The sequence below is a fragment of the Alligator sinensis genome, unplaced genomic scaffold (genome assembly GCF_000455745.1).
Source record: "Alligator sinensis unplaced genomic scaffold, ASM45574v1 scaffold1190_1, whole genome shotgun sequence".
Classification (NCBI taxonomy): domain Eukaryota; kingdom Metazoa; phylum Chordata; order Crocodylia; family Alligatoridae; genus Alligator; species Alligator sinensis.
In genome coordinates this window covers 43,410-69,172 of record NW_005842969.1, presented here as the reverse complement: position 1 = coordinate 69,172, position 25,763 = coordinate 43,410, and the positions used below count along the sequence as shown (strand labels likewise).

The 25,763-nt window shown below is 47.8% G+C and overlaps 1 protein-coding gene and 1 long non-coding RNA gene across 2 annotated transcripts in view; one reads left to right on the top strand and one right to left on the bottom strand.

The window, feature by feature from the left end:
- Window positions 1-10,944, bottom strand: part of GPR156 (G protein-coupled receptor 156) — a 31,198-nt gene extending 20,254 nt beyond the window's left edge. The window contains exons 1-3 of the mRNA XM_025192821.1: window positions 10,920-10,944; window positions 8,679-8,844; window positions 1,534-2,139 (exon numbers count right to left, since the gene is read on the bottom strand). Of these exons, the coding sequence (XP_025048606.1) occupies window positions 1,534-1,638 (105 nt within the window). The 5' untranslated portion in view covers window positions 1,639-2,139; window positions 8,679-8,844; window positions 10,920-10,944. The remainder of the gene's footprint in view (window positions 1-1,533; window positions 2,140-8,678; window positions 8,845-10,919) is intronic.
- Window positions 10,945-11,185: 241 nt separating this feature from the next.
- Window positions 11,186-18,470, top strand: LOC106723007. The gene is made up of 3 exons (XR_003091974.1): window positions 11,186-11,311; window positions 17,536-17,639; window positions 18,389-18,470. It is a non-coding gene; the product is annotated as an uncharacterized LOC106723007 (long non-coding RNA).
- Window positions 18,471-25,763: the final 7,293 nt, after the last annotated feature.

Below are 25,763 nucleotides of genomic sequence, written 5' to 3'. Positions count from 1 at the left end.
TGCTGCCATCCTGTGCCCAAGGATCTGATCATGAGGACAGGCTTTTCTTGCCTCTTACAGCATCACCACATGTGCTGGCTGCACCGAGAACTTAACCAACCATTGTGCAGGCTGGAACGCACCATGCTCTCCCACCTCACTCACAGGGCCAGGAGGAACAAATATAGCCTTGCACCGCTACAGCCAGCACTTACTATTAGAAACTAAGCATGAAACAGAGTTGGGGACAAAGAAGGAGTCACTGTTAGCCATTCCTTAGCTACACTGGCCCCCAAAATCTTTCTGCAGCAAACATGCACACACTGTAGTTCACAAGGGGCTTTATGTCACCAGAGTGTTCTCCTGATCCTAAACCAGCCACTCACAAGCCCAGACCCCCAACACAGGTCAGAGCAGCCTAAAAGGTGCTCTAATCTAAGCCAAGTGCTGGGAGCTCAAAGTTAGAGCAGCTTGGGATGCAATGGGCTGGAGCAATACACTGTCCTAGTTCTTTGCATTGCCTGCAATGGGACTGGGGCCTAATGGTCATTACCCAGGCTCGATCCTATTGGAAAATTTGCTTATAGGAATGTGAGACTGCCAAGGCCTCTTACATCAACAGAGGGCAGCTGTGTTGTGGCAGGCAGCCAGGTGCTGAGTGGCTTGTGCCCAGTAATACATGAAGAAAGGACTCTATAGCTTGGTGCTGTTCTACACAGATGCGGCTGCATTATAGAAAGTGGCTTGTTTCTAAGATGTGACACTGGTCTCATCCAGAAGCAAAGTCCTTTGCCCTGCGGAACAGGCCTAAAGCACCACTGCAGGGCTTGCTAAGGAATTAACTGGGGAGGAAGAACGTTCTCACTCAGTCATGATCTCCCTTCCCTATGCACACACACACTGAAGTCATTCACTGTTTGCTTGGAGGTGGGGGGGAGTGTCTCTGAATATTGAAGCTGGGGTAAAGGACTCTACAGACAGCAGAAAGGATTCATGCCCAGTGGGCACATACAGAAGCAGCAGCCCCAGCCTGGAATTGGGGGCTTACACTCTTCTTCCAAAACAATACCAAAATGCGCATGAACTAAAACCACCTCTGTTTCATGCCTGAGGGCTGCACTGCCAGGTGCCATCTCAGGGATGGCAACTTTGAATTAAATCCTTCTTCATTCAACAGCTTTTTGAACTTGCTGGGAATGCAGGAGGCCAAGGAGATGGAAGGCTGTTTCAGGTCCATCTTGCAAGGACTTTTGCACCAGGCCACGGTGGAGGATTCTTTGCAATGACTCAGTCCCGAAAGGTTCCTTACCTGCTCCCTGTATCTACCAGGCCATCACCCAGGCTAGTGCTTGGGTTCCCTCCCCTCCATGTGGAAGGCTGCCCCATAAACTGAGGGCCCTACCTCCAGGGTGGAGAATGCCCTCTAGGTCCTAGGACATTTCCCTAGTACAACTCCGCCCTTCCCTGCTCCCCACAGCCCAAACCTCAACTTATTCCTACATGCAGAACCTTCTGTTCTAGGGGATGGTGGTGCCCCAAGCCTTTCATACATACAATTGTGACGGTGCAGAGCTCTGGCAGGCTGCTTGGTCTCCACACCTGGCTGCTCACAGTGGAGTCGCTGTCACACAGGTCAGAGCAGTTTAATCCAGGCTCCATATCACATCCTTGGCCTTCATTCAGCCATTGCTTCTGGGCAGTGTGGAGGGCAAGGGTTAGCTGAGAAGTGGCAGGTAGTCCAAGCCTTTGCTAAGCTATCACAGGAGCTCAAGTTCCTTCAGTGCCAACAACAGCCTCAAAGGTCACCTGTTCTCCCTGCTGCATGTCTCAGGTGTGCAAGGGGAAACAGAAGGGCCATGGTGCAGTGGCATCCAGTTCACAAACATCCCCACTCATGACCAGAGCCTGAATGGAGCCAGGAGGAAGCTTTCCAGGCCCTGCAAGCATCCAGGTGTCTTTGCAGATGCCAATACAAGTCCATGTTAGTAAATGTTACTGCTCCTCTTCACACACCATAGCAATCTTGCTAGTTCACCAGCAGATGGCAGCCTCCTCCGCTCTTAAATCCCCAAGGCCCCAGCTTCTCCCCACTTCCAGAGCCAGCTGCCGGCACAGTAGAGACCTCCTGAGGGCCACAAAGGAAGCAGGCTGCCATTCACCCTGTCACAGATAAAGAACAGCAATTACTGCAGGCCCCAGTGCCCCACGATGGGCCAGAGAGGAACGAGAAGTTTAAATTCTTGGTATTTCAATATTGATGGTGCTGTTCCGGCCAATCAGGATCTGGGATCGCACCTAGGGTGGGTACTGTACCCGTTCCTGCATGGACACAGCCCTTGCTTCCAAGGTCTCAGTGTTCAGATGTTATTAAATCACTTGTAGCTGCTGGAGTCTCCAAAACAGGCAGATGTGGAAATTTGATCCGGACCTCGGGATTGGGAAGTACTGGCCAGCAGCTTAGCACCAAGCCTGCCGCCAGAAAAACAGCTTAGCTGGGAGGGTGCCCAGCAGCAGCAGTAAGACCTCCCCACTGAGGGTTTCACCCTGCCTAGGGCAGAGGGAATGCACAGCACCCCCAACTGGCACAGAGGTCATCCTTTCCTGGAAAGACACCTTGCCCATAGGCAGAGGCTGAGGGCACCACACTGACCCCCTACTGTATGCCTTCTCCTCTCCCCAGTGGAAGAAGGGGATCTCAAACCCCATGTGGGTGGCTATAAGATGTACAGCTCCTTGAACCAAGTTTCATAGAAAACCAAGGCTGGCAGGGACCTCAAGCACTCATTTGGTCCAACCAGGGATCAAACCTGTAACATTGGTGTTATTAGTCCCACGATCTAGCCAATTCCCTGGCAGAATGCCAAAGCTTTACTGGTTCCAGGTGAGGCAGCTGCTGAATGCCTTGAGATTCTGCTTGATCCAGGACAGCACGTAGTCATTAAACGTGGTTGGCCAAATAGGGAAGGAGTCACTCCCTGCCTTATATGAAGTATGTGCTTAACTGCTCAGCTGTCTCAGGGTCCCAGCAATGGCCACACTCAAAGACAACTCAAAAGTCTGCTGCCCCTGTTAACTCTCTTGCAGGCCTGGCTGCCCAGCGTTCTAGACTGCATCCCTGTGACGGCTCCCCTCTGCACCTTCATTTCTGTTCCTTATTTGATCCTTGGTAGAGGGGATGTACTGGGCCCCATTACCATGTTACACATGAGGTCTTACCCCCACATATCTGTATTCAATTAGCACTGCCCCCCTGAGAAGCAATAGATTGTTATTTATTGTTGGTTCGTAGCAATAGTTTTGGTGAATACACAATTTGGACTCTTCTCCCAGACACTGCTTACTGGCTGGGTATCTGTGATGCTAGCTTCACTATGCTGTCAGATTTATTAGCATTTAGGTAGCTTTTCATCAGTCCATGATGGTCCATGTACCTGAGCTAAAAATTAATGGCCTTTGCTGAGAAGTATTGTCAAATCCTGAGATCCTTACTCAGGCAAAACCCCTATTGACTTCAGTGAGTGAAGAAGGGCTGAGATACAACTGAGGAATGGTGCTGGAATGTGCCACACATTTACTCTGCTTTCTGTTAGTAAAGGCTTAGATATCCTCAGAAGTTAGAAGACAAGATTCTCAGCTAGGGCAAACCTGTCTACACCTGCTAAAAGTCTGCCCCCAAATAGATATCATGATCAAAGGCAGGGTTATCCACATGGATGAGGCATCCACTCTGCACTGGAACTGAGCCCCACCTCTTTGAACCCCAAAGTGGAAGCCTTTAACAAATAAAGTAGCCCTCAAGTTAGGTACCCTATATGAGCCTTATTATTACCAGTCTTGTACCCCCAAATTGTGAATGCAATATAGGTTCTTCTCCTTCTGAGGCCTCCCATACAATGACTAACAGAAGCCTGGTCTTTTCAAACACTCTGCTTTTGAGACTGCAACTCCTCCCAGGAACATATCCTAGGACCAGCATTTGGAGTTCCTATGCAATTAATTTTAGAAGGTTATATGCTACTGACAGGCTGGACAGTGGAAGAGAAATACTGTTGTAGGAAAATCTAACTGATGTGCAGGGCACCAGACATCACGGTGATGATGGTATTGGGACTGATAGAGATAGCAGGAAACAGGCATGCCCACAACATAATTAATGTCACCAGTAACATCTGTTCATGCTCCTGCTTTGCTTATGGAATTTTCTCTGCCTATGAAGAGGTTGGGAAATTCATTGAAGCCATGCTGACAGGGAGTCAGACACAGAAAGCACATATGGGGGGGTGGGGGGGGGGAAGGGATGCTCACTGTGACCCCCAGTCCTCTTCTATCTTAGTAGAGTTGTGTGAACCAGAGGCCAAACCCTTTGATTCTTCAACAACCACCATCCTCCCTGCAATGCAAGCCTTCCTAGGAATCTCTGGAAGGAGATTTCCCTGGAGCTCTCGCTTGGCAGGGAGGTGTTGGCATTTCCTAGGTAGGGTTCAGTCTGGGCCAGACAGAGGGTGCAGCCTCAGTGACAGGACCATACTCTTTTAAAAGGAAAAAAATTCCCCCTCTTTATGCCCAGAGGTCTCACCCCAGCAGATGCACACATCCAACAGCAGCTGGCCAAGAGCTCCTGCCAGCATGCAGCAGATTCACTGCAAAAAAAACAAAATTTCCTCCACTGAGTCAAAGCTCATGCTCCTCACAGAAGGATCGAACTGTGCATGTGGCCACCAGCACTGCAAAGGCACCCACGCAATTCAAGACCATGCCTGGTAGCACAATTCCTCCTGAAGCTTCCAGGCCCCCCGGGTACCCTTCTGCAGGCAGGCCCTTGTGGTTGTGACAGGCCGCCCAAGCCCTTCCCCTGCCCACACCCCCAAAGTCAGAGGGCTCCCTTCTGTGCTAAGCTGTTTTGTATCACCTGAAAGTCAAAAGAACAGCTAGGGAAATACTCAGCAAATGGCTTCCCTCACAAGCAGGCCAAAGGACAGCTGGGCCATCCACCAACAGGTAAGAGAAAGAAGGAAAACCCTTTATTGCAGGGACAGCTCTGCTCTAGGAAATGATGATGTCGGAAAGCTGAGCCCATATGGGGCTCCACATTCCTGCGGGTGGCTGCTCCTCAGCAGGGGAGCAGAAGCCTTAAAAACCTCCCTCTTGAAAACCCTTTCATGCAGTTATGCAAATGGCCATAGTGCAATCTGGAGGAAAGCTGGTCACCGAGGACAATTAGCCCTCGTTAGTATGCAATAAGGCGAGCACTAGCGTTAGCATGGGCATCGCCACAAGGCAACAGCCACTTCCATTTGGGTTCCCTCCCTTAATGAGAGCTGGCGGAAACCATGCCGCTCCCTTTCAATGCGTGGAGCCTGGGAAGGCAAGGAACGTCAATCATGCTTCAGGACGCAGCCGGGCAAAGCTCCTCAAATGCCCTGAGGGCAGGGCTCATAGGGCAGCTCCCCTGTGGGACTCCCACGGGTTCAGTGTGGGTCACTTTGCTCAGCATCCAGAAGCGGGGCTGGTGCACTGCTAGTTGAAAGTCATGGCTGTTCCAATTTCCAGGAGGTCACCACAGCTGCCATCTTGCCAGCTACCACCAAACCAGGGTGGGGCTGGGGCAAAATTTGCCTGGCAAACCCCTGAGGGCTGAGAGAACCATAGGTAGGGAAGCAGGGCCTAGAGCCAATGCTGAGCTGGTGCCAGCATGCACCAGGTTAACAAGTGTGGCACAAGTGTATGTGCATTTGCAAGGCCCTCCAGGGGACACCTCTTTCTTGTTCAGTATAGGGGAAGCAGTATCCCCTCCCTTCTTCCAAATCCTAGAAGTCTCCTCCACTGCAGCAAAGAACGAACTCCCTGGGGGCCTAGAGTAAGATGGTCTTCTCAGCTCAACTCCCTTGTTTCTACAGGAAAATCTATGAATCTCCTGGCAGGCTTTTACTGCTCAGACCTAGGGATGAAATGGCAGAAGACCCCCACCACCAGGGGTTGGCTCCTACCTTCCAAGACAAGGGGGGCTGTGGATTCACAGCTCTGAAAGAACTCAAGGGATCCTGTGGGCAATGCCAATGGGTTACTTTCAAGGATGAGATGGTTGCTCATTTACTGTTGAGTTTCTGGCTGAAACATTTACCTGAACAAGTCAGAAAGAGTTTTGATGCTAGGAACCATCATGGCCCCATTTCAAGTTTCAAATTAAAAATTCAATAACTATCCACGATAAATTCTAGAACCTCAAAACCTAAGTGAACAGAACAGACTAACAAGGTTTTTTTTTTCATGTTTATCCAGCATGCTAGGAAACATTAGGATGGTAAAACTTTTCCTAGGCTGGTTTTCACCCTAAATAACCGTAGACAATGTGAGCACTGCTGAACAATATGGCAAAAGGGGGACTAAACTAGCATTTAGCTGTTAAGTATTTGGTCTCTGACTCAACAGGCCAGAAGCTAAGAAGAAAAAAGTGAGAGAATAGCCTGCAGTAAAGAAGAAGTAAAGTAGAGCCATCCAGGAAGAGCACTCACCAACTGCAGATGCTTCCCAGTCTAGTGAAAGGTATACAAGAAAGCTTGCAAAGCATAATTTTTTCAACTATTTGAGTTGGTCTGATAAAAGATACCAGATATACCCAAAGAACCTTGTCTGTCTATGTCCTTAGACCAACATGGCTACAACCTACACCCCTGCAGTAAAAAACACATTCTTTTAAAGCAGAAGTAAAACCAGTGGTAGGTAGCAGATGGAAAGTACCCATGCTTATCTCATAAGGTGCCAAAAATCTCTTTCTTTGGATTCTTCAAGATCAAAGGTGTCACTGAATGAAACTTTTGTTTACTGGAAGTGGATGACCAGCAACAATGATGGTTATGATTATCTTGCAAAAACGACATTTTGATGCCCTGATTTTAAAAATTGTGTAAATTTGTGTTCCAAGCTCTCACTTTCATTTAAATACCATTTTGTTTGCTTTTTTGAAAACCATCACCACCCTCCAAATATCATAGAGGCTAAGATTGAGAGAACATATAAAACTGACACAAAATATAGGAGCCCAAAATAGGAAGAAGAGTAATAAACAGGCCTGACAGAAGGTAAATTCAAGTTCCTCCCTTTTTACCCATCAGTTGAAACAGAGCATCCAGACTTCTGCTTGTGAAGGAGACTTTGTCATAGTTCAGTTGGTCAAAGAATGAAAAAGCGAGGAAGTAGTCACAGAAGACAGAACAGTTGAATTCAGATATATATCATTTAAAAAAAACACAACACCCTGCACTCCTGTTTACCCACGGCAGCAGGGTCTGCCATGAAGAGGGTGGATAAACCTGACCCCTCAAGTAGAAATCCATTGGGAGCTTCAGTGCACAGGAGAGGGCAATGGTGCCTCCATGCCCATGCACCACACTGTCCAGCAGGGGGCAGTAAGGTGTACATCACCAGTGCCATTATGCACCATGGATGTGGAGGAACCCTGGGAGAACAAGACTTAGCAAGACAGTAGCACATTGCAGGGAAGAAAAAGCATGAAGTACTAGCAAGCAGCAGCAACAAGGCAAACTACACCATGTTACAGATCACCAGCCCATCTCACGTCTGGCCTCCTACGTGGATCAGACCTTCACTGAGAATGCCCCCCTGGGGCCTAGCCACAGAGGCGGTGCTTTTGTGGGCCACCTGCCCCTAGGACAGTGGTTCTCAACCTGTTTAGACTCAAGGTTGCCCTCAGAAAATGCCAGCTCTCAGTTTCCACTTGTTTTTTGATTACAGAAAAATGCTACAGCAGTTCTTCTGTTACAAAGAACTCAGAAAGCCCACAACAGGGCAGAATGTTCTTAATACTATGGATTCCTATTTGAAATATCTAGGTTTATCTTGTGAATCATGTTTGCACACCTAAAAGTGTTAATGTTGCATGACACCCCAAGGCATCTTTGAAAGGATCTCATGGCATCCCACGGTATCATGGCCCCCTGGTTGACAATCATTGCTTTAGGAGAAGGACCTCCCCAGCCTCACTTTGGAGAGAGCCCCAAATGACTCAGAAATTACTGTAGTTCTCCATCACCAGAGGCCCAGACTAGATTCCATCTGTGTAGTTTTATCTGCACTGCACTCTTCCAAACAGCACCTGCTCCAGGCTTCCTTGCTCTACAGACATGGTGAACATCACCAGGACCATAAATATTTCAGTGGTCTCAGACTCTGGGCCCAGCATCCTTCTTCCCCACTCCTATGAATATTTAAAGATCTCCATAGTGCAGAGCCCCACATATTCTACTCAGAAGAGTCATAGCAAATAAAGGCTGGCAATTGTGCTGTGCAATTTTGCAGGACAAAGACACAGCAGGATGCTGTGTTGTAATAGTGTGACCCTTACACCTACCCACAATGGCATTGAGTCAACTTGGCACGACCTTTATATTCACGCTGGGATGCAACCACAGGTGTACCACCTTAGAATCATAGAAAATGAGGGTTGGGAGGGACCTCAGGTGGTCATCTAGTCCAACCCCCTGCTGAAAGCAGGAGCAGCCCCAACTAGATCATCCCACCCAGGGCTTTGTCAAGCCAGGCCTTAAAAACCTCCAAGGATGGAGCTTCCACGACCTCTCTGGGTAACCTGTGCCAGTGCTTCACCACCCTCCTAGTGAGAAAGATTTTCCTAATATCCAACCTAAACCATCCTAATATTAAACCTAAACTTATCATCATACCTCCACATTCTAGGTCTGAGATCCTTGGCCAGCCATTGCTTCTCTACAGCCTTCCAAGGCACTTGACATGGCCTGTGACATCCTTCAGTAGGCGAGATCCTGTTGCCTCCATGACTTCACAAGCAGTCTCACTGCCTTCAGTGGATTTAGCACAAGTGTAACTAACCTGCACAGAGCAGACAATTATGTGGGAAGGCACAGAAGAGGATGGCCTACAATTCCCTCTCCCTTAGCTCCTCTATCTCTGCAGGGTAACAGAAATACAAGGTGCTATCACCCAATTACTTATTTGGCTATTGTTCAGAGTAGAACTGTGCTCTGAGAACTCTCTCTATTTTAAACTGGCATAAAGGGACAACTGCTTTTTTTTCCCCATGAGATCGTTCACAACAGTCTCATCGCATCTGAGGCATAATTAGGTCTCTCTAATTATTCCACAAGCTGGCTTAAGCAGGTACACAGCTGCACAAAACAGACGGTGTGAGTTTCAGGACAGGTGGTAACCCTAAGAAACACATCTCTTTTCACAGCAGGGCAGCTGTGGAACTTGGGTGCCAACTGCATTATTGACAGGGGCAGCGAAAAGGAGCCCACGTTCCATCGGCTCTGTGGGCCTGGCAGAGTGAATGTGTTTTTTGGATGACCAAGACAAATGCAGTAGATCCATGGATTTCAAAGCCAAAAGGGAAGACTATGGTTTGTTTAGTCAGGCTCACAGCACTTCCTCATGATGCCTCAATCAAAGTCTATATCTGTGTGTTAAGAGCTGTAGTCTCTACCCCTCAGTGGCCCCATGGGCAGCAGTACCGAAGAAGAAATGCCCTGTAAGCACCATCACACTTCACTCTCCCTGTCAAGCTTAGTTTAATTTAACATCTTAATTTCCTGCAGCCACAAGCAACACTGGAGGGACTTGCAGGCAACGTGCTGCCCATGAGCCATGAGTTGTGGACCACTGTGGTACAGCTCAGAGGGACTCAGTGCATGGGGCTATTGGTGGTTGTACACCCATGCTCAGGCAGTAACTGCAGGGTGTGGGTATATGTATAATAGATCAGTACGAAATGCAGCTGCGCTGGATCTATCAGGTGACAGAAGAGACACACGGGATGCATAAACAATGCAGGTTGTAATGCAACACTTGCTGCCCCTGCCAGACAGCTTCACGTTATGGGGGGGATCTAATTTCCTGCCCACAATGGATTCAGTGGCCAGCTGCTGCACCATCCTATCAGTCTGCAAACTGCCCAGGTGTGCAATGGGAAAGCCAGACCTAGGCCAAGACTCCTCAAAATGCCTTGGTCTCATACTCTGCCGTGCTGCCTGGTCAGGTCCCGAGTGCTTTATTTATCAAGCTCCCACTGGGCTTGCCACAAAAACTCATGCTGACAGTCCAGTGTTAAAGATCACATCATCTCCTCTCTCTTGCCCTGTTTTCTCAATGCGGATGGATGCAGTGGAACTTTACAGACAGCAGGTTGCTGACATCCCTTTCTGCACCCTGCTCCAGGAGGCTGGTCAAGATGAAAGCTTTGTATGAAAAAAAGCAGGCAAATGGCCCTGCAACATCACTTCTTGCTTGCAGAGCTTCTTGCAAGAGTGTCTCCGTGTCCGCAGAATCTCCCTGCGAACACGGGATTGCTTTTAATGTCTGCAAGTGCTTTGAGTGAGGGGCTCCCAGCTGCTTCGCACCCCACTTGCTCCTAGAGATGCGGGGTGTTTCCAGCCCCCCGCTGGCGTGGCGGGTACACCACCACCAGTCCTTAAGCCTGTTGCCTTTCTATTTTTCAAAGCAACCACCCCAAAAAGCTCCTGGTGGGCCCTCGCTCGGCTGTCTGCATGTGGGGCATTTGTCTTATTATGCGCACCCACCCTCAGCTCCGTGCCAAGGCCAGGGGCTTGCTTCTGCACCTCCAGAAGGGGTCGAAGCCTCGCTGGGCTGCCCATGCTGAGCCAACCCGGGGGCACAGCCACAAACTGCCCTCCCCTGCGCCCCTCAGCCTGCAGCTGGCACAGGCCCCCGGAGGGGCCATCACAGCCTGCCTCCCAGGAGCGCTCAGCCGCCTTCATCCCCGGGGGGGCAGCCTTGGAGAGCCCCTCCCCAACTCGGGCATCTCCGCGCCGCCCCTCAGCAATGCAGACACCCCCACTTTTCTTTTTTAAGAGCCATGCCTGGGCTCCCGCTGTTTCCGAGGGGGGCAGCCCCCAGCCCGAGAGCCCGCCCGGGGCGGCGGCACTCACCGTCCGGCCGCGCCGCAGCTCCTCCCCGAGCAGGGGCCGCCCCCTGCCTGCACCGCCCCTGGCTCCACCTGCCCTGGCCCGCTCGTCCGCCCCCCCGCCACCAGGGCAGCCTCGGAGGGACCTGCTGCCCCCCCACACCCCCTCTCCCCTTGGCAAGCGCTGGCCCAGCCCCCCGTCCTCCTGCCCTGGCCTCGCTTGGGCTCTTGTCTGAACTCCCTCAGCCCCCCTGGCCCTGGGGGGAGCTCCACAAAGCCCTGGCTGGGATGGCCGGGGGGGCGTTGGTCCTGCTTTGAGAAGGGGGTCGGCGTGGGCTTCTCAACCCACAAGTGAGTCTCGAGAATATAGGAAAGGAACCAACCTGAAACATGGATTCTCCTTTAACGAAGAAAAAGGTGGGAAACGGGGGCTTTTTTTCCCCTTGCGGGCTGGCAGAGCTCCAGCCTGCGAGGGCTGCTTGGGGCCCCTGCCCCACACACGGGGGAGCTGGGGGCAGGGGGCGCCGGGGCGGGACGGCCCATCCACGTTTACAAATGGGTCCTGATGCAAAGAAGGCTGAGAAGCACTGGGCTAGATGATCTCCTGGCATGAACAACGTGTGCCCTGGGCAGCTGGGGGGGCATGGCGATGGCGGGAGTGCAGTGGGGGGAAGTGGGGGAGCTCCGGCAGACACTGTGCCCTCACAGCTGCCCAGGGCAGGCGAGTGCTGACCAGGCGTCGGTGGCACCTTTTTGTAGGGGGTGCACTGCTATGCTCAAGGGGTGCACGTGCACCGGCATGCAGCCCCTGTACATCACCCCTGCCTCCTGGGGTCCCTTCTAACCCTCATTTTCTATGAGTGTATGAGGGGGCACAGATGCCAGCTGGGCTCGCAGGAGGTATAACAAGGGCAGGGAGAACGGGCACAGTCGTGCACAAGGAGGGGATGCCGCTTTGTGGAGGCTTTTGAGGTGTCCGTGTGGCCTTGTTCCAGTTCAGAATGACGCCCCCCAGGAACAGAAACAGAAGGAACCCACGTTTTTTAGTGCTGAGCAACACATTTTGTTCCAGCTTGACTTTCTGCTATTATTTCTCTCACTGTTAATAATGTTGGGTGATATAAAGCAGGTGGAAGGCAGGGCAGAGTTGCACTGGGTAGACCAGTGATTCTCCAACTAGGGTGCCAGGGCAGCCAGGGGTGCCAGAAGATCCTTTGAAGGGTGCTGCAGGAAATGTGAGGAGAGTACATAGGGCTCTCTGCCCTACAGGGATCTTTAAATATTCATGAGTGGGGAAGAAGGATGCGGGGTCCAGAGTCTGAAGCCACTGAAATATTGATGTTCCTGGTGAGCTTTTGCCATGTCTGTGGAATAAGGAAGCCTGGAGCAGCTGCTGTTTGGAGGAGCAAGAGGAGGTGGCAAGACAGAAGAAACTACAGAGAGGGGTCTCTGGCAGTTGGCAGGCTGAGCAGACTGAGGGGAGAAGCCACTGCCCAGCCCCTCTGCAAGGAGGCAAACAATGTAACAAATTAATTAGCTTTTAAAATGGGGTGCTGCTCAATTCACAAAAGTTAGGGAGTGGTGCCTTGAGTCTAATGGGGGTGCTTCAAATCTAAAAGCATTGAGAACCACTGGCATAGACCAACTCAGTGGTTCTCCACCTTTTGGGTCTCATTTGTGCTGTTCTCTGAACTCCAGTCCCCCTGGCCTTGAGAGGGCATAGCAATCCTTGAGGCACCCCTCACTGGACTTGAGGCACCCCTTCATACCTTTTGTGAACTGAGTGGCACCTGCTTTCAAAAACTAGGATATATTAGTGCTTACTTCCTTGCAGAGGGGCTGGGTAGAGGAGGTTTGGGATAACCCAAGGCAGGGACAAGCCTGAGCCTGGCTTATTTGTTTAGCCTATCTGCTTATACCCCTTTTATCTCATCACACCTCCAGACAGCCTTCAAACGATCTAGGGACATCTCCAGTTGCCCCAGCACCTTGGTAGAGAATCACTGGACTAAATAAATCAGAGATGCAGAAGCCTTCATAAGTAGTTTACTTTATCAGATGCTATGTCTGATTTAGTTAGTCTATTAGGTGCAAATCTACCTTACATTCTGCCTGACTTCAGACTAACAGAGCAGAGGTGAATTTACACTTGGTGAATGTCATAGAAACCAAATGAATGGCAAGATTTAATTTGGCCATGTTGCTGCTGTGGGCTGGTAGAAGGGAATAAAAAGGCAGGCAATAAAATATAAAAATTGCAAACTGAACACAATGTCATTTCAAAACAAAAAAAATGACCAAAAAATCCTAAAATGTTGAAATAGGACAACTCAGACCTTACCAAAACTCCCCTCCCTCACCCAGTTTACATTCAAAATTAAAATCTGGTAAAACTGACCCAGTAGCAAAGCACTGCAAGCTCTGCATGTTCTGCCAGCTCTGCATGTACTGTCCCAATAAATTTTCTCTGACTGGCTCCAGTCATCACCTGCCTACTCTTTGGGATAAACACACTGCCTATGCAACTCTAAAATTATGTCAGACTTTTCACAGTCAAATGCAATCTGCAAAGCTCTATCTAACCTGCTCTGTAGCCTCATGCATATTGCTCTACTTTTTTTGGTTTTTTTAAGGAACATTTTTCATATCCCAGGTCAAATTAGTCAGATCAGGTCCAAATCTGTTTGAATCATTCAAGAACTATATGCAGCTCTACTACTGGCAAGTATCCTCCACCCCAGCCTGGGGCTTCAGATACTTCCAAATCCTTTGGCAGGCATCCTACATGCAAGCCCAAGCCCAGAAGCTTGGGGTTCAGATGCCCCAAGTTTCATTTGTCCTCAGCCATACAGCCGCAGGAGCAAGCTAGGGAGGAGTCTCCTATTTTCATAAAGTTGGTGTGTAGCCAAGATCCTCCCCCTGGAAGCTGGCCAGTGGGAAGCTAACTATGAGGCTTTCATAGGGAGTCCTGTCTGCAAACAGGCAAGGGTGCACCCTCCACTATATAGTACCATTTTAATTGCATTACCTCGGTCAGGGTATTTCCCCTGCCAGGTAAGCATATTAGTCTGTCTACACTGCAGTCACTGTTAGATATTGCTCACTATGTAGTTAAGGCAGCACAAAACTCAGCACAGGCTGCAAAGCCAACACAAGAAATTGAGTAAACACTTTTAACACTTAACCCAGGCCAAGTTCCCTTCTTGGTTAGTAATCCCTGAGCTGGCTGGTTTAAAACTAGCTTAGGCATGAGCAACTGGTGCCTTCCAAGACAGGGAAGGGGGGGGGGGTGCACCATGGTGGTGAGCAGTGAGCGAGGCCCGCCTGCAGACACCAGCGTAGGTGTTGGTGGCAATAAACGGAAACCACCTGCGGATGCCAGCGGTGGTGGTGAGCGGGAACTGCCCATGGACACTGGCGGCGGGGCACACAGTGAGCGGTAAGCAGGAACTGCCCGCAGATGGCGGCAGCGGTGAAGGCGGGTAGCAAGTGGCGACCACCTGCAGAAGCTGGCAATGGCTTCAGCAGCAGCCAGCCTCAGGGTGGGCACGTGCCCCCCCGCATCCTCCCTACGCATTGCCTATGAATTTACGTATGTCTATGTAAACATACCGTGTAGGCACACCCTATATCTCTGTAAGCATTCTTATATCCCATATTTTTCCCTTTCCTCCCTCCTCTTTTTCAAAATTTGCAGCTTCAGTAACTCCCTTATTTCACAAATCCACTACCTTGATGCCATCTTTGACTTGCACAACACCAGAGATGTTGTCACTAAAATCTTGCTGGATTTTCCTCTACAATGTCTTCAAAATCCAACAGCACCTTTTCGTTCTCAGCACTAAAGTTCCTGATCTGGCCTGGAGCAAAGCACCAGAAGGATTTCTGGAGATGGTCCCATGACCACTCTAGTTTTCCTTTTACTACACATGTGCCCTCCCCTCTTCCAATTTTGCCATTGGCTTGATCAAGCAGCTCTAGTTTTCCGCTCCTATCGACTCCCACATCTGACATCTGTTTGCTGCCTTCAGCTTCCCCCTTAAGTTCTCCCTCTTTTCAGAGTTGTCCTGTTTCAACATTTTGGGAATTAACATCTCACCAATTTTTGTAAAGAGAAGATTAGTGATACCCTGCAAGACTGTCCTTTTCCCACTTCTTCCTTCCCTCTTTGCAAGGAGCATCATGCCTCAAAAGTTTGCCACTACAGAAATGAATGGCAAGTAGCACAAATATGATTGGAAGCTTTTGAGATGGGTTGGCAGTGATGCTGGGAATCCTAGAACAAAGAATCATGTCTTTTGGTCAGCCTGATGAAGATCAAGGACATGCATTCTGGCAGGGCAAAGTGGAATGGTGGCAGGAAGTAGGACTGGAAGGCAGGAGATCTCAGAGATCTGTTCCTGTGGGGCCTGGGCCAAGTTACTAGGGCCAATACTTTTCAAGTTTGGGAGCCTGTAGTTAGGCACAAACCCACATATTACGGACAGCTCTATTGTTCTGGGAGGCTGAGTACTTGCAGATCATTCTGACATCAGTGGGAGCTCTGAGTACTCAGCACATCTGAAAAATCAAGTCTTTTACATAAAGGTCTAACTGCAGGCACTCTGGCTGGTATGTTTTGGACTCAGTTACCTTGCCTCTATCTCTGTTAAAATGGGGGTAACTAACAAGGCACACATCACTGAGGGCCTTGCGATCTTAATTGTTTGCAAAGCACCATGGATCCTTGCCTGAAAAACTCTGTAGAGATGCAAAACATTAGTTGTTAATTAATGTTACTTATAATGTAATACATTATTTTATTAGTTAGTAGTATTTATTATTAAACCCTTAAGAAAAATACTACCGATAGTGAGCCAGCAGTTTATAAATACTGCTAATAAAAATAGACATTTCACATTCAATTCTGTCCCTCTGGAGTTAGCTTAAAAAATCCAACACCAGAGCTATGGAATATTGCTATTCCCATGACAACTTTTTTTTTCTTTTTTTTTTAAATATTGATCATCCTCAATCCATGAGAGGGAAAACGAAACTAGAATCTAATGGAAATAAACTACCTGTTTACCTGATGGTCTCATGTACTATCATTATGAAGCTCTGGGCTTAGGTCCCTACCCAGTGCAGGCTCTGACTTCAGCAGCACTGAGTTACCAAAGAAAAGATTTCTGTGGTTTCCCTGGATCAGTCAGACAATGAGGCTGATGTTGGCTCAATTCTGTCTTTGCCCTGTCTCCACTATGGTTTCAAAGAAAGGCCTGGGTGTCTGCTGCCCCAGTCCCCGAGGCTCCCAGCAATATGAGAAACTCCTCCAACTACAAAAGCAACAACCATAAAACCACCAAGCGCCTTACCTGTACAGGAAAAGGTGCCAGGCTACACAACAGCGCACTTCCCTGAGCAGCGAGTTTCGCTGTCTCACCGAGGGCAGGCAGAAACAAGAGTCTGAAGAGGCACGTGTGGTGGCAACGGCAGGCAGCCCATGCTTCAAGAGAGTTCTGTTATTATCTCTACAGGGATACAGACTCTTTCATCCTCAGGGATCCTGCACGGTACTTAAAGAACTATATATAGAGAGACATGCAGCAGCCGTTAAACACAACAGTTATGTGTTGACTTGGGGATAGATTCTATAAGTGAAGGAGAGCACTGAACCCAGTTGAAACTTCAGGGAGAGCTGGAGAAATGGGGAGATTAGCATTTGCTCAGGCTGGTGATGCTAACAGCCAGCAGTAACTTTAATGATCATTACAAGTAGGTTGCAGGCTTTACTTTACCTCTGTTTTCACCACTGCACCAACCCCAACAGAGCAGAAGGAACTCTGTCTACTGAGCCACATGCACTTTTTTTTAATGTACTCCATGCATGTTTTGACCTTATGTGGTTCTGCAGGTCTTGGAGGAGCTAAGAGGGTAGCATTACTAGGCAACCTATTGTTCTCTCTAATTAGTCCAAGTGGTAGAGTGGCTCCATGGCTGGGGCATGGGGCTGGGACTCAGGAGGTCTAAGGGCTGGTGATAATGCAGCCATGGATGTGCTGTATGAGATCAGGCAACTCTCTCCATCAGTTTCTCCTCTCATCTATGTAGGCTGTAAGGTCTTTAGACCAGGGACTGGGTTCATGCAATACTTAATGCCAGACTTTAGAAAGATGCTACTGGCCATGTCTACATGAGATGCTGACTGCACAGTAGCTCATTACTACTGCGCAGTAGCATTGTGTGACATGAAGTGTGATGCAATGCTGCTTCTGCACAGTAGTAATGAGCTACTGTGCAGTCACTGTCACCAAAAAGCTGTTCAAAGACACTACTGTGCAGCAACTCCAGTTACCATGTAATCATTTAGTACTTGTGTATGCAAGTACTAAATGACTGCACAGTAACAACTGTGTACTTGGCATCTTGTGTAGATGCAGCCACTGTTGCATAGTGAACAGCTACCAGATTAAGTCATGATTTTATTGAAGTAAGTCAGTTTATTACACTAAGTTCATTGGGCAAATCAGAACTCAAAAAATCAAATGGAGGTACAGGGGAAATGGGCTTCATATGTCACCTGCCCTATCTCCAGAGTCTGCAGGTGAGAGTCTGGGTTTGTATGCATCAATATAAAATGAGTACTTGTAACTGTATTACAGAGCTCTCATGTTTAAGCTGAGCGGGCTTGCTCTACGGCACTGTGGACCCCACTGTTGGCAAAGGACACATCCCCTCCTCAACTTCTTGTTTATGTCTGGACCAGGTAAGTCCAATTGGTTCCCAGACTTGCCTTGATATTTCTCCAAACTATAAACTGGGTAATGATGACTTTCATGCAGAGTGCCAGCCCACACATTTTTACCTACTCAAACCTTCCTCAGGCTGTAGCTGATCACTGTAGCTAGTGATTTCCAACTCTTGATTATGGGAAGTGTCACACTGCATTTAGCAATGCCAAATTTCTTCCTATAAATTATTATTCCCAACTCCTCTTTCTGATTTATTATACAGACTCCTCATGTTGGTATATAGACAACTGACTGAGAGTTTTCTTTTTATTTTGTTTCAGTGTGTTCATGGTGCCTTGAGCTTATGTCTGTAAGGCTTTTGCCACTTAACCCTTTCCCCTTGAACTTACAGCTTAACACCCTCCTATTTCTAGATAGTTTCTAATGAAGAGGATTTGGCACTATATATATCAGAGATGCAGGCTATCCTACTGGTACCACTACCACATTAAGAATGTGGCTTCATGATCCACAAAACCCAGACTTTCCATTCTACACCAGTCACGTAGCCAATGTCACAACTTCCAGTATGTTCTGTTTTCTTCTTCCTCTCACTTGTGGGAGCAAAGGGCCTTACCAAGAAGATTACGTAGACTTTCCTCTTAAGATGTCTCCCAAGGTTCCTCAAATCGTCAATAATCTCTGTAGCTCTACCTAGGAGATAACACAGGATCCTGTTGCCTTTGTGCCCCTCCCTGAATTCTCTATCCATTTTTCTTAACAGCAGTTGCCAGTGATGACTGCCTGCCCCCTTACAACAGTTAGAGAAACAGTTTTGAGCATCCTCACAATAAGAAGCAAGCAGCTACCCTGAGGTGAGCTTTGGTCCAGTCCTCTGAATGAATATTCAGAGACAGCTTCTGTATCTCCTTTGCTGAGTGTCTCATCATGATGCAATAGTTCCAGTTTGACTGAACATCTCCTGATCCTCTTTCCTCTTCAGGTTATAAATTTCCACTCCTCTTTAGTTTCAATTCCCATTACTTTTCTTTCTGCTAGCCCTTCTCTGTGTTGCATCTGTGGCAACAATTACTGAATCCAGTTGCCAAAAAAGTCAGAATTTACTTGGTGGCTGCACACAGTTGATATTAGTGCTTCGAGGCTACAACATTGTTCCTTCAGGATTGACAATAACTGGCATTTCATATGCAAGTAAAGTCTTCTGTCTTCAGGGAAGAAGTAAAGCATCCTCCACAGGTCACAATGGGTATTTTGTCAATCTGCTGTGTTCTCTAAACAGTGCAGCACTGTACCTAAATAGAAATAAACCACACACCCTCTGAAAGCTCTTGTTTGTTGTTTCCCATTTTCTTGCTCCCAAATTCCCTCCATCCCTGCTGTGCACTCCAAATATACTATCCCAAATTTTGTGCTCCTTTTTTCTCCCCCTCCTTTCTCCCAGGTAATGGAGAGGACTGTTAGAGTTGGGTAAAATCCTGCCTGCCTACTCCACCTAGAACTACCGTCACACCAGAGTACCTGCAGCTGCTTTATATAACTAGTCCACTTGAATCAGCACTGCTAACCTGGCTACCAGGGACAGGTTATATGCCCAGAGTGCATAAGGCCTGGTTGAACACTCACAGGGCCATCCAGCACAGCAAGCACTCAGCTTTCCTAAAAATATCCCCAAATGCAGATACACACAAACCAGTAGAGTCACTTTCCTCCAAGCACGGGATCCACAGTTATTACTCTGAAAACCTTCCTGTTTGCTGATTCCTGGCCCCCGCAGATGCAGAAACATTGGCATATAGCTAAGCCTTGCATGCTGCATACAGGTGAGTAGACAGGTGTTTGGACTCTGCCACGCTCACATGGTCCCTTCCTATTACAGCCATTGCATAAAGAGCAAAAGACACAGCACAGCCTCCCCATGAGCCGAGCTGAGGGGGCAGCAGGGAAGTAGAGACCAGGGTAACTCCCAGAGGAGGGTTCTTCAGGGTGCTGTAGTTAGAGGGGGGGGGTGGTCCATGGTGGCTCCAAGCTTTACTGAGTAGCACCTATTAGAGCCACATGTGCACCTTGTGCCTCTTCATGTTCCTGTATCAGGGCATGGAGGGCAGGAAAGCTGTGACCTCCTTCAGTGCTGTCAGAGCCTGATGTCTGTGACCACAGGACTCTGAGAAGATGAACAGTGGGAAAGGACAGGGACTTCCAAGATGGGAAACTTGTAAAAGAGATGGTGAAGCTGATCTGAACAGTGGGGAGAGATGGACAGCAGTGGCATGGGCACCCTCAGCACAGCTTCACTGCCTCCTTCCCAAGTTTGGCATCTGGTACCCCTGGGAGCAGCAGGGAAGCAGTGTAGACATACTACAGTACATCCCCCTGTGCCTTGCAGAACTGAGCTGAGAATATCTATTGTTTTTGTAACAATTCTGTTTTTTCTTTGCCCAGGGCTCCAGCCATTAGTGCAACCAGCCTTAAAAGGGTTTCCCCACAATCACACATCTGCTGGAATATCTGATTTTTTTTCCATTTCTGCTGTTCTGGCCATCGACCAAATGGCATCTTTTGCCTTTGTCGGGGTTGCTACTCATGGGGCACTTTTGTAGAGAGCCAGCACATGGATTCCTGAGGTTCATAGTATAGTCCATGAGCTCTTGAGGGAAGGGAACATTTTAGTTGTCCTCTGGCCAGTGAGCTTCATTCCCTGAAAAGGCAGAATATTAGTTGTGGTCTGCATATTGCATGGTATGTGCAAAGTCTGGAACCACTGCTGTGAACTCAGGTTCTACCCCGGCAAAGGCATGGGAGTCAGCATGAAATATCTCACCTGACTATCCAGGAGGCAGCCAACTGACATTATTCTCACATATTTTTTAAGGAACACCCATTAAATGCAAATGCAAAGATCAGGGGATAATAGGAAAGTAGGGCTGGGATCAGCCTCCTGATGTCATCTAGTCCAGCCCCCTGCTCAAACAGGATCATCCCTGATTAACCATCCCAAGTCAAGTATCTGCCTAATCTGCTCTAGCATATTCCAGGTATGGAGATTCTACAACTTCTCTAGGTAATCTGTTCTTGAATGATCAGTCACCCCCATAGTCAGCAAGTTCCTCCTAATCTCCAACCAAAATTTCTTCTGCTTGAGTCCATTGCTCCTACTCCTGTCCCCTACAGCCACAGAGAAAATCCTATCTTCATCCTCTCTATAATTGCCCTTCAGGTACTTGAAGATTTATCAGATTCCCTGCACAAGTGAGTTTGCTGCATTCTCTCTTGTCATATAATACATGAGATACTGCATTTACTCACATGCCACATATACAGGCCTTGTTTTCGGAAGAGGCAAGGGTTTCTTAAGGTGATATCTTTTATCGGACCTGTCACAACCCAAGGGTGTGATTTTTGTTTTGTGTGTGCTTTGGCACCACTGAATTATTTTCCCGTCAATTTGTGGCTTTCTTTGCAGCACAGAAATGCACTTTGCAAAGAGTTCCCGCCATTTGTATTATAATTCGAGCCCCATTATTGGCTTGCGTTAAATTATTCGCATATGGTGGCTAGTGATTGGCTTGCTAGCCGTATAAAAAGCTTGAGTGGTTTCCGCCCAAGTTGGAGGACTCCATGAACACCAGGAGGAGACTTCACACTGTGTGAAGATCTCTAAGCGCTGTGGAGCCTATTGGACCCAGCGCATTTCAAGCAGGCAACAGGGGTCTGATCAGCCTCTAGCCTCTCCCCGTCACCGAGCGCAATCCTCGACGTATCCCTCTTCCCTGTGCGCAAAAGGATCCACGGAGCCTCGACAACTCTGTGGGAGAGATCCGAATATTGTGTGAGTCCTCAAACGAGGATTTAAGCGGAGCTGTGCCTGGGAAACTGTCCAGCCTACACCGCGACCATCTTCGGTGTAAGTAAACAATCTTGAATCAACCATTACGTGTCCGTGCCTAATTCTAGCGTGTTGCCTGTTTTTTCCGACCCAGCGTGCCCAGGCTGCTGGCCACAGCCCGTGCGGCGCGAAAAAGGGCCCGGATCACTCCCGGCCCGCACAGGACCAACTACGTAGTTAGTATAAATTTAGACAAGCTTTCAAATGCAAGATATTCTTCATCAGGTCTCTAATCCATTTTGGAAGGCAGAATGCAGAAAAAAAGAATTTTTTTCCAGAGCCATGGCTTAGAACTGGCCTTTTCATAGAGACACTGGGTTGCAAAATGGTAGCCAGCTTCTCTCAGACAGCAAATTGACTGCAGCTGTGAAAGGGTTAACACTGGGCTCTTCCCCTTCTGCTTGCTGTTCCACAGAGAAGGTGGCAGCCATTTTGCAACAAAGTGTCTCTATGCTTCTATTCTAATGAAGAAAATCCACTCTGCTGCTTAAAAGATACCCTCCCAGTTTGGAAGGCTAACTTTAGCGGGGAAAGATGCACTGTGGCATGTGAGTAAATATGGTAATGGCACTGAGAGAGGGCTATGCAGTCCCAGCCTTTATGCCTGTGTAGGCACAGGGTACATGTACGGCCCTGACAAACATATAGTTCATGGGGCTTAGGTATATGTGTACCTTCCTTAGAACCAACTGGTTATTACCTGATTATTCTTTCCCCTTCCCATTTTCTTTATGACAGCATGGGAAAGGAAGAGCTGCACAGTTCTTGACTCATTTGGATTAAAGGCATTTTTTGTTTCCTTCCTGATTGTGTTTTACTGTAGAAGTTCAGATTGTATATGTCCTGCCTCTTTAAAGTCTTTATGGGCCACTGGTAACCTTAACATTTAGGCAAATAATGCTTGGAAAGCTCCCATCCATATTTCCTACAAAGACTTTGGAAACATTGTGGGGGAGAGAGTTCCTGAGGAATCCAGCTGGGTTTTACGCAAGCCCTTAATGCATGCTGGTACAGGACACCAGATGACTGGTCATGTTAGATGCATCCAATAAACCCAACTGCTCTTTACTTTAATACCAAGCCTCAGCATATTACTCTCATTAAAGGCTTAACATGACCTGGAATGCGAGAGAAGAATCCAGGCTCATTCGTGCCACTCTTAAACTACATACCTTTTGAGGTGGATTCGTTGTTGTCAGTAACCCAAGAGCCCACAAGGATTATAAGTCATCTTGCCTTCTCAGGGTTTGACTGGGTAACAAGAATCTCCAGAGAAGCAGAGTTTCAGCCGTGCCTGGCTGCTAAATCAAAGATGATAAATAGTAATTTCTTTCAACCATAAAAATCCATGACTGTTCATGAAGTCATATAATGATCTCACTGGGCTTACTTACCTGCCTTTCCATCCCCCACTACACTGCGAGGGCATGTTTTCCTTTCTATGAAAGGCAGAGGAAAAAAGCCACTCTCTCTGCACATATATCATTTTAGCATCTCAAAACTGCATAGAAAGTTGAGCACCATAGTTATACTAGCGTGAAGAGGAGTTGATAATTTTGCTTGTTTTCAGCTGCTTCAAGAGGGACTTATGCAAGTGACTTTTTCTGGAGCTGTTTTTGTAATGTTGGGTATTTCGTTTTCGTTATGGGGGAAAGACCTGTCCCATCTTGGTCTAAGCACTAAAAGCGGTGAGACTCATATGTGCAGTAAGGCCTCTCAAGGTAATGGTAAGGACCTTGCTGTAGGTTTGGAAGTGACAGGCAGCCAATATACAGTGCACCATAGCATTGGTGTGATGTATTTGCAACTCTCCATTTTGCTTAGCTGCTTGGTAGCAGACAATTGGACAAGCAGCTTGACATGGCCTCTTTTATCTGTCATAATGCAAATTTAGGGCTAAATGTTTTGGCCCCATGGACCAGGTGAAAGGCACAGAGCCCAGTCTGTGGGCTGGACAGGGCCTTGTGCCAACCCCACCCACCAGCCCTGCATGCTGGGATCTGTCTCTGCAGCAGTTGCAAAGAAAAAGGAGCATTTCTGGCTACTGGTGCTAGAGGTAAGAACATGAAGGAGGATGGCCTGTAGACAAAAACATGAAAAGAAGGGCGAATGATTCAACATCAATGCTAGAAATAAGCAAGTCTCCATGACTGGGGACTCCTTGGTAAGAAGGATCAACTAACTTGCTACCAGAGCACATCTGGAAAATAGAGACATGTCTTGATCCTACAATTACGAGGAGCAAAATATGTGATGGGAACCTGCTGCTGACAAGGACCCTGCTGGGAGTGGCAGAGTCCATTGAACATCCTTCATGTTGAGAATAACGATGCTGCAAGATTCCTGCAGGGATCAATCAGATGGCTAGATTGGACTGGTGAAGATGCTCAGAAGAAGTGGAAGTTCAGGTGACCTTCAGCAGATCACTTCCCACCCCTCGAGGAGGGTGAAGGCATGATAACGAAGATCAATAGATAGCCCAAGGACTTGTGCTTTGAGGAAGGCTTTGGGATGTTTGACCACTAGGATACTTTCATAAGTTTTCTGGGGAAGATGCGCGCCACCTAAGTGCTTGGGGTAATTGGTTTCTGGGATTGACTGAAGCTGACATGACCAACAAGTAAGCTTGGCAGGATTCAGTTTTTATCGACAAACACCAATTTCACCTCACACTCATCCTTGGAAAAATATTTCCATTGGTAATAATTGAAATTTATAAAAAGGGGACAGTGGAGAAAGGGAAATGGAAGGGCAAAGGGGTTAGAAGAAAACAATTGAGTCTAATGACTCAATTAAGCAATTAGCTGCTTGTTTACAGTTGGGGGTGAGGTGGGGGGGGAAGCAGGCTGGAGGGAGAAAACAGGCTACTTAAAACCCCTACCCAGAGGCTAGAGAGGAGAGGGGAGAGAGTGAAGGTTAAGAGTATCTGCGGCTCCAGTTTGGCAGTAGGGTCCTGCCAGGCCCTAAGCCAGAGGAAGGTGGAAAGTGGGGCGGTGAGCAGCGGGCTGAGGGTGGCTGCCACCTCTCCCAGTGTTTCCAGAGCTCTGAGTGCGCCACTGCCTTCCTCTTCTGGTCCCTGCCCCACCTGGCTCTTGCCTTTTGAATGAACAAAGTGATTTAAAACAGGTAAGATTTATTGATTTATGGATATTTACTTTTTATATTTTGACATGTGTGCAACCCTGAAAATTTATATCCATTAAAGTCAAAATAAATGCTTAAAAGATAAACATCAACTTTAGCCATTGAAATTACAAAAAAATTAAAAAATAAAGTGGAATTCTGCCAAGCCTACTGATAAGAATAGCTTTAATCTGAAAAATGAGGAGAATGAGTCTCTCCTTGACCCTTTCTCCAAACAGGGAAGAGGAAAAGTAAGTAAATAAGGATGCAGCAATGATGAAGGAATGTCATTGGGAAGAAGGATGAACAGCAGAGAGAAAGAAAGCGCTTGCATTGATGAGACTAGCGGTCAGTAGCTGCAAGCAATACTCATGGTGGCAGGACTGTGCCTAACCCAGCTGTGATCAGTTAAAAACAACTGCAACATTTGATGAAACAAATACCAGGAGCCTGGGCAACAAAATGGAGGAACTAGACCTATCGGGGCAGGATATGAAACTGGGCCTTGTAGGGCAAGCAGAAACTTGGTGGCATAGCAAATATGACTGGAACACAGGTATAGAAGGGTGTGTGCTGCTCTGGAAAGATAAAAATAAAACTAGAAGGGGTGGCTAATGTAATAGGCTATTGGGGAAATGGAAAGAAGAATCTGTTTGGGTCAAAATCCCTTTGAGGCAGCATGGTGAAAGAGGTTCTGCTGGGATAGATTTGGGAGTCTGCTCTAGGCCCTCCAAGGTTTGATTTGAATAGGGATAGAGAAATCTATCATGTTATTAGTGAAGTCAAGTGGAGTGAGGAGCTCATTTGAATGTGGAGGAGGCCAAGTACTCCTATAAGTTCATGGTTCTCAACCTTGTTAGACTCGGGACCTCTTTGAAAATGCCAGATCTTAGTTTTCACTCTACAGAAAAAAATAACTGAGTCAGATTCTTCTGTTGCTAAGAACTCGGAAAGCCCACAACAGGTCAGAAGGTTCCTAACACTATGGATGTCTATTTGAAATCTCTGGGTTTCTTTTGTGAATCGTGTTGTAGGTGTTTGTATACCTAACAGTGCTAATAGTGTGTGGATCTCACAGCACCCCAATGTACTGGGGCACCCTGGTTTAAAATCACTACTATAAGTCAAAAGT